The sequence below is a fragment of the Phodopus roborovskii genome, unplaced genomic scaffold (genome assembly GCF_943737965.1).
Source record: "Phodopus roborovskii unplaced genomic scaffold, PHOROB, whole genome shotgun sequence".
Classification (NCBI taxonomy): Eukaryota; Metazoa; Chordata; class Mammalia; order Rodentia; family Cricetidae; genus Phodopus; species Phodopus roborovskii.
In genome coordinates this window covers 9932302-9941079 of record NW_026126563.1, presented here as the reverse complement: position 1 = coordinate 9941079, position 8778 = coordinate 9932302, and the positions used below count along the sequence as shown (strand labels likewise).

The following is an 8778-nucleotide window of genomic DNA, read 5'->3' as shown; positions in this document are numbered from 1 at the left end:
AGCCTTTAATGTCTTATAGACCGTGCATTTTTGAAGTTAGTGTCCACTGGGGACCTATTAACTGTACATTTGCAAGATTTCATTATTTTTGCCTCTGACACTAAGGGAGAAATCTTTTCGGAACTATTGGGACAGATTCAAGCTTTTATGTACTTCTCACTACAGTTGTAAAATGAGATCTTGTCCCGGCGCCTGGATTATTCTTCTCATGTTAAACCCACCCAAATGAAGGAGACTAAGTAGGTAATGATTTTCCTGGTGCATTTGCATGCTGAGCTAATCCGAGGCCGTGGCAATCGCTTTACAGGGCTCTTGGGCACTGAATTATTAGAATGTAATTGTGCATCATTGCAGTACTCACCTTATGGAGGCGCACACTAATGTTAATGAGCTCCAGGCTTTGATGCTTGTTTAGAGATCAGCTCCGTCTGGGAGGGAAGGGAACAAAGCTAAATAAATGTCCTTCAGTGGGTGCTGCTTTCCTGGCTTTGCAAATGCCCCAGCTTAGTGCTCACACACCGTCAAGTGCAGGTGACAGTGTGATCGCCACGCCCAGTCGGGAAGACGTGAGACGTGGCTGGGGTACAGCTCCTGGTGCCTGGAGCTCGAGCCCTTGAACTCTGAGCAGGACCAAGTCACCCCTCCCCTCATTCCTCACTGCACAGCTCTGCCGCGAGCACCAGCATGGGAACCCATACTCAGTACTTAGCGCAGAACACTCAGAAGGGCTGTCTTGACGAGACTGGGCCTGAGGGTCAAATGCTGTGCTGCATAGACCTGGGGAAGAGCTGCATGTGGATGGAAGCTCAGCCAGCAGGGAAACTGTGCTGCCCTGGCCCTGGGGAAGGGGCCACCTTCCCTGCCATCTGTAGTCTGAGTTGCATGCCAAGAGCAATTGTTCCCTGTTCAGGAATTCTCAGATATTTTGTAGCTGGTGTGCACAAACCACTGTGCTGGCCCCGGTTATTGTGGGAAATGTCAAGTGTAGAAGAAAGGGCTTTCACCCTAAGGGGTTTCTACTTGAGAACCTACGGAGATGCTGAAGATCACTAGGAAGGTGGGACTCCATGCACTGACAAGTTCCACACCTGCAAGATGCAATGAGGTGTCACAGCATCCTGCCCAGGTGGTACCTGCAACAGCGCTCTCAAGCGATCCCACATCCTTTCACTGCACAAGAGTGGCTCATTCTTTTTATGTCTGCCACCACGCAGGCAAATTAACCAGTAGAAACGAGCTAAATGCCACAGGAATTTCATGCTAGGAGCAGTGTTGTGGATGGAGAGGAAGCAAACAGTGGAGTGGATGCTCTGGAGAGCAAAGGCAGCTCGTGATAGAGCAGGTGTATCATGGTCACAGGATAGGAGACCGCAGCCAGGCACCCAGCCTAGAGAAACAGCTTCCAGGGCCCCCAGGACCATGGGAATTTCAGTTAACATTTAACACCCATCATGGCTTGTTAACGGGCCTTTCCAGAGGTCCAGGAGGACAGCTTACATGCTTGCTTTACACTTGCTAGAAGTACTCCAGGAAACAGCTGTCCTAGTTTTCCTATTGCCCTGACAAAATGAGAGAAACTTGAGGGAGGGAGGGAGGTTTTAGCCTACAGTTCACAGCCCCATGCGTGGTGGGGAATCCAAGGCAGCAGCCCCATGCGTGGTGGGGAATCCAAGGCAGCAGGGGCTTGAAGCAGCTGACCACAAGCACATTCCCCGCTCAGAAGAATGCACCATACTACTCAGGGGCCATAACCCACTATACGGTCCAGGACCTCAACCAGGAAATGGTGCCACCCAGAGCACAGTTATCACCTCCTCAAAATCAGGAGACTGTAACTCCATCGGCAGCCCAGAGCGATTCTGTATTCTGCTGGGACAGCATGGGCCACCACATAGGCCATGTCACAATCAAAGGCTAGTGTTGTATTGATACAAAAGACTGAAACCACACTGGTTCCACTATTATCCAGAAAATAGACTAAGAGATACTATGAGAGTAGGAAGGGCATGGCAGGAAACGATGGGTATCATGAGCGTGCAACACTGGTGGAATGTGAGCCAATCCCGCAGTGACCAGGTTTCCATCACTCCTCTGACACCACACAGCTGTTTGTTGGTTGGGTGTAGCTCTGCTTGTCTACCACACCACATCTATCAGAGCCTACCGTAATGACAAGACACGGAACAGAGGCCACTCCATTGTGATGGCTCCACAAATGTTTCCAGGTGTGACGTCAGATACTATACTACCTGGAATGGTAGCCTGCCACTCCACCCTTAATCCCACACGTTAACACTCCAATACCCTGTAGGGTGGGAAGGTGGAAACACCCCTGTATTTATTATGTTCAGTTAGGTTTGGATCAGTGGTTCCAGTAACATGAAATTAAAGTCCTTAGGCTCCTGCACTAAACTGCATTAATCTATTTGACCAAAACACTCCTCCCTGAGTGGCAGAATGAATCCCTTTTTCATATTACAGTCATTTGCGTGGAACCACGTTTACATTATCATGTTTATTTGTCATAAATCACAAAGATGTTTTCCACATAAATTCATGAGCCAGCCATCAGGGCCTACTAGCTGGAAGCACATTTCTGTCTTTAAGAGGCCGCAGTGAGGCACCAGATCAAGCATCATGGAAACTGCATAGGCCACTAACAACTTTGAGTATCTTCTAGTGTTTACTTTCATGTTATATGCTTTGGAACCGTTTCCGTGACTGATGTGCCTGAGAAATGTGTGTTTATTAAATGTTTACTGTGGCTAAAGCACAAGGAAGATAGCAGGCACAATATCTTCTAGTCAGGGCCCTGAGGTTATAAAAATGAGCCTAGCAATACAAAGGAAGCAATGGCAGACTTCCTATATGGAGTGCAGAGACTGAGCGTTGGGAAGTTTCCATAACTTCTGGGGCTCGGGTAGCTGTCGGCCTACACCGTTTTAAAGAACACTTCATTAAATCAGTAGGAATGAGAAAAGGACCTCAAACCATGGAGCTTATGTCTGAGGACAACCAACGGACTCAAACACAACAGCTGCCAAGTACAGTGGGAACAACTGGTAAGTGATGAAGGCAGTCACTGACAGTCTGCCAACGTTTCCGTGGTGACCATGGCCGACATTTCCATGGTGACCTGGGCTGGGCCACTACTGTGCCCGTCAGAGAGTCCCTGGCCCTTATAAGTTCACCCCCTCCCCACCTCTGCATTGTATTATACCTAGCACACCTTACTTACGTGCTAGCAATCTCCTTGCTTCCTTAGACATTTAAGTTGTAAACTCTGATTTATAACAAATAACAAAATACCCACATTGGACTAAGTTAAATTTTATTTATTCCAACTGTGAGGCCAACACCTCATACAACTTCATATGTGTGTATGTAATGTGTATGTATATAATCCTTTTTAAATGTATGTGTGTGCATGGGTATGTGTGTTCTAGAGCCCAGAGGACAACTTCAAGTGTCACCCTCAGAAATACCATTTACCTCCTTTGAGACAGAATTTCATTGGCCTAGAGCTCACCAGGTAGGCTAGCCTACCTGGCCAGTGAGCCAGGGTGCCCTGTCTCTGTTACCTCCCCAACACTGGAGTCTCTGTTACCTCCCCAACACTGGAGTCTCTGTTACCTCCCCAACACTGGAGTTTTAAGCATGTTCCTCTGGGCCTGGCGTGTTTATGTGAATGTTAGGAATTAAACTCATGTCTTCATTTTTGTAAGGCAAGCCAAATGAACTATCTTCCTAATCCTTTTTAACCTACTAAAAAAACAAAGCTATAGGCCCCTCAATGGATCAGAGAACATCTCAGAGGAGGTAAAAGCTAGATGGTAGGAAGATGGGCTGCCAAACACTCTCTACCAAGAATGACATAGTTCTATAAAAGTCATGAACTCACAGCAGCTGCAGTTGCCTGTACTGAGCTGCAAAAAGACTAGGCCTATTGCGAGGCAGTGGTGGTGCACGCCTTTAACCTCAGCAAGGGAGGCAGAGGCAGCCGACCTCTGTGAGTTCGAGGCCAGCTTGGTCTACAGAGCGAGTTCCAGGACAGCCAGGGCTACACAGAGAAACCGTGTCTTGAAAATGAACAAACAAACAAAGACGGTCTATCAACAGTCCTGGACTGCAGAGGGGCTCATGGGTCTCTACCCTTCCCTGGGTAACTATTGTTTATTGGTGAGTGCTGGGGGGAGGGCGAGTCATATTAATTGTGTGCCCACAGATGAGCCCACCAGTTCCATACCCATGGCCATGGCCTGATTAAACTCAATGAGTAATAAAACAACACATTATGGAGGGAAAGGGAGGGAGGTGATGGGAATGGAAGGGAAGGGAGAGTAGGGCGAGAGAGACTAGAATACATTACAAACACGCGTATGGCACTGTCCTGTCAGCTTTAATAAATGGGGGCTGAAGAGATAGGTGGTTCAGTGGTTAGAGCACTGACGTCTTATAGAGGACGCTAGTATGGTACACAGCACTCAATGTTGGGCAGCTCACAACTGCCTGTGACTCCAGCTACAGGTAACACAGGGAAGCTGACACTTTCCTCTGGTCTCCATGGCATCTGTACAACGTGACAAACACCCACAGAAATGTAAGGACCAAATAGCCATAGACACTGTAGAGTAAATCCATCAATTAGTTGGTCTCCTTTCTCACCCCCCCCCCAATAAAGAAAGGAAGAGAACAGAGAATTTATAAACCCACAAGATCAGCCAGTGAGAAAACACAGTTGAGAAGATGTAACACTGGATGATGTAAAGTAAATGGAGTGCTAGCCAAACTGAGCAACACACACAAAACACAAGCATACACACAACCCCACACACAATCCCACACACAAACAACCCCCCCATACACAAACAACCCCCCCACACACAATCCCCCACACACAGTCTATCCTTCAGAACACCCTCAAAGACTGGAATCTTCCAGGCACCAGGAGAGGGTTATGAGGCAGAGCTGCAAAGCCAAGTGGTTGGAAGCTAGCTAACAAACTAATTGAGATCCAGAAGCCCTGAAAGCTAGGGCAGGACAATGGAGATTTCCCTTTATTCTCCGGGAAAACAGAAGTCACGGGCTTGGGGACAGTAAGTGAGTGGCAGGGGCAGTGGTCATGGTGGTCAGCTAGAGCAAGAGGGCTGGAAAGAGAGGGTGGGTGCACACAGGGTTCTACGGCGCTCCCCTCCCCTCCTCCCCCTGGAGCAGAGGGACTGGGAGAACAGTCCCATGGGAGGTTCGTGTTTAGAAAGGCGCACTCGGGAAGCAGAGGCAGATGGATCTCTGTGAGTTCAAGGCCAGTCAGCACTACACAAGGGAGGGGCATATGACCGTATCTGGCAGGCTTGAGAATGTGTTACAAGAATGAAATTATGAACAGAGACCAAGAAAATGCTTTTCTTCAAAATCAAGACCTCAGTTCACAAACAAAATACCACAAGAAATTTCAAAAATTTATAGTAAATTGTGAGGAAAACTCCATTGCCTGACCCAACAGCACACACCCCCTAACCAAAATCTTCGCTTTGCTGACATCCACGCCACAAGATCTCATGCTTCCAAAATATCACAGCTGTCCAAATTCACAGCATCCCAGGATAATGCCCTCCCTCCCACCCGAGAACACTGGAGGTTCCCGCTGCCTCTGGCCAGGTCAGGCTGAGGGCAGCTTTACACAGACTCAAACTCCTCTTGCCAGGCCAAGTATCTCTCAGTCAGATTCTTTGCTGAAGGCTTGGTGTGAGCCAACACATCCAGAAAGTCCTGCGTAGTCACGGTATCCAGTTGGATCCCGGGTAAAATGCTGTTCTCTAGACAAAAAGGCGACAGTCAGGACTCAGCACAGCACCTCACGGTGACAGGAGTTCTTGAAAGGCTCGTGGGGCAGGTCTGTGGGGCAGGTCTGTGGGGCAGGTCTGGAGTGGTGCCTGACATCCAGTTCCTGGCGGCTAAAGCCGCTCAAAAGCGCCTCTGAGGAGGGCTGGGGGGGGGGGATGGGGCTTCCTAAAGTGCCACTGAAGTTTTCAGCCCTGACGCCACCTATCTCCACCCCCCCACCTCCAAAATGGATGTCAATATCTTGTTACCAAAGAACTATTTGCTACTTGTGTAGTACCTCATATGGACCCAGCCCCACACCAGCGTGTGTCAGAAAAGTAAAAACCCAACAACGGGAATCTTGTAGCAGAGGAAGCAGCTGAGTGCACGCAGGATGAGGATTTGACCAGAGAGCAAACAATTGTAAAAACCACAGAGCCTGGAAATCCAGGCGCCAGGCTCCACCTGCTGGTCAGAGCGGGTGGGACTTTTGCACGCAAAGCAAGCTGCTAAAGTGAGCTGGTTTTAGTATATGTGTTTTAAGACAGTGCCTTGTAAAGTTGCCCAGGCTAGCCTTGAACCCACTATGTAACCTAGGTTGGCCTTAAACTTGATCCTGCCTTCAGTCCCAAGTGGCTGGGTGTACAAGCATGCACCCCACCAAGAGAAATTTCTCTCCCGAGCCACCACCGCCGCGGGACCCCAACCATACCTGGCTGGTGATTTTCAAGCACACTGAAGATCTTTCTCACTGGCCGCATGGCTGCTTCCCTGCACACCAGCTTGATGTCAGAGCCTGAGTAGCCCTGTGTCTCCTGAAATAATAGCAAAGCCAGGACAGTCAGCTGGTGTCCTCTTCATTCTTGCCGGCAGGATCCAGTATCAGACCACTGGCTTAGAATTTTGTCATCCCTGTTCACTATGCCAGCATCCCTGGATAAGCAATGCTGGAGGAGGAGAAGGTGCTAAGAAGCCCAGCTAATTGGCCATTGGGACAATAGCTTCCTCACTCCTTCAAAATCTTTGTGAGATGGCCCTGGAGGACTGGGCCTAGGGGGCCCTTATCCTAAGTCCACGATGGCTAGAGTGCATGTCTTCTTCATGTGTTAAATAAAGCCACTATTGCATTTGAGGGACTTCAGGAAGCATTAGGTTTAAATATCTACCCAAAGGAGAAATCCTGGGATTGGATGCCTGTGATAGCTGTTCTTGGCTAGAACCTCGACTACATCTGGAATTAACTAAAACCCAAGCAGCTGGGTATATCTGTGAGGGAATTTTTGACGTGCCAAGAACCGCTTTTCATTCAGATCGTTCGAGGTGGAAAGATCCACCTTCCATCTGGGCCACACCTTCTGCTGGCGGCCTATCAACCACATGGAAGAAGGAAGCTCCCTCTGTTGGTTTGTCCTCACTCTTGCTGGCAACTCCATCCCTTTACTGGCACCAGAGAGCCATTTGACGGCCTCTTTGGAACTCTGGGCTATCCTGAAGACCAACGGAGACATCAGCTTTGTGGACTGAAGTCTTGGGCCTTACTTTGGTAGACAGCCATTGTTGAAGTAGCCGGACCGCAGCATGAAAGCCATTCTAATAATTCCCTTCATATGTACATACATACATACATGTATGTACTGAATATGCAGACATTCATTCTCTAAGTTCTGTTCCTCCTGAGGACCCTGATCAGTACAATAGCCAAGGAGGAGTAACAAGATACATACCTTGAGCTTTTCTTTGCAGAGGATTCAGTCAATTCATTCATCGCAATAACCTTCTGTGGAGCGGGTGAGGTCCCTAGGGTCTCACAGCTGTTATGCTGCAGGGCCAGGGTCTGACTGTGGGCTGTCTAACCCTGAACCCCATGCTACCTCCTGCAGCTCCCACGTTCTGCTTCACTGTAGCCCCGTCTCCCTTTGGAGCCCACACTTTCATGGGGAGGGGTCCACCGCCCTGCTAGGCTGCCCACCTCGCTCAGCACTCTGTACTCCAGCTCCGTATGCAGCTCCAGGGCATGGTTCTTGCTCACAGGGGGCAGCCAGTGGTGGATCATGGCCTGCCGGGCCTCTTGGCTGGGGAGATCAACCAGAATCCTCTTCTCCAGACGCCGTAACATGGCACAGTCCAGCTCCCTGAGTCACAAGAAGACAGGAAATGGATGGAGCAGCCACCGGTGCTTCAGAAGGACAGACAGGTAGATTTCTTACATCTATCTCTTTAGTGTGTGTGTGTGCGCGCGCGTGCGCGCGCGCGTGTGTGTGCATTGCACACACGGCACACGTGGAGGTCAGAGGACAGATTATGGAAGTTGGTCCTCTCATTCCACCTTGTGGGTCCCAGGTCACACTCAGGTCATCGGTCTTGGAGGCAGCTGACTTTACTCACAGAGCCATCTCACTGGCCCCAGGAACTAGATTCTAAATGCAATTTGGCTTTACAAGAAGCAATTCTGTAACAATCTTGATTGTCACTATAACTGAGTAGTTAGGGCAGTTGCTTCATGTTGTTTAAAGAGAGAAAGAAAAAATTGTAAAGATATGAAAATGGGTGAAAAGGAAAGAAGGGAGTGAAAGAAGACCAGGCACCTTCAAGACTTGTCATGTGAGACGCACGTTAGTGACAATGGGCAGAGGATGACTCACAACAACTGAGCAGATGGTGTCCCATTGAGACTTTAATATGGGTTGCTGGACCTGATCTTGCCAGCGAGCCAACTATTCTATAGCATCACTTGAGCATTCTGGAAGTATAGGAACTTTTTCTATGAATAACCACCCCATTCCACTGCTCTGGTGAACTCAGCACCAACACCCTCCTTCCTAGGTGCCCAGTGCCAATGTACCTCAATGAAACACTCATCCCCCATCAGGCCAGGTTTATACAATTTCACAGTGCTAGGTAGTTTCCCCAAACCTCTTCATGTGAAAAATCTGAGTCAACAGAAAAGTAGAATAA

The 8778-nt window shown here is 48.9% G+C and overlaps 1 protein-coding gene across 1 annotated transcript in view; it reads right to left on the bottom strand.

The window, feature by feature from the left end:
* Positions 1–5643: 5643 nt before the first annotated feature.
* Katnal2 (katanin catalytic subunit A1 like 2) overlaps positions 5644–8778 on the bottom strand; it is a 51528-nt gene continuing 48393 nt past the window's right edge. Inside the window, exons 14-16 of the mRNA XM_051202098.1 lie at positions 7793–7955; positions 6536–6638; positions 5644–5816 (exon numbers count right to left, since the gene is read on the bottom strand). Of these exons, the coding sequence (XP_051058055.1) occupies positions 5677–5816; positions 6536–6638; positions 7793–7955 (406 nt within the window). The 3' untranslated portion in view covers positions 5644–5676. The remainder of the gene's footprint in view (positions 5817–6535; positions 6639–7792; positions 7956–8778) is intronic.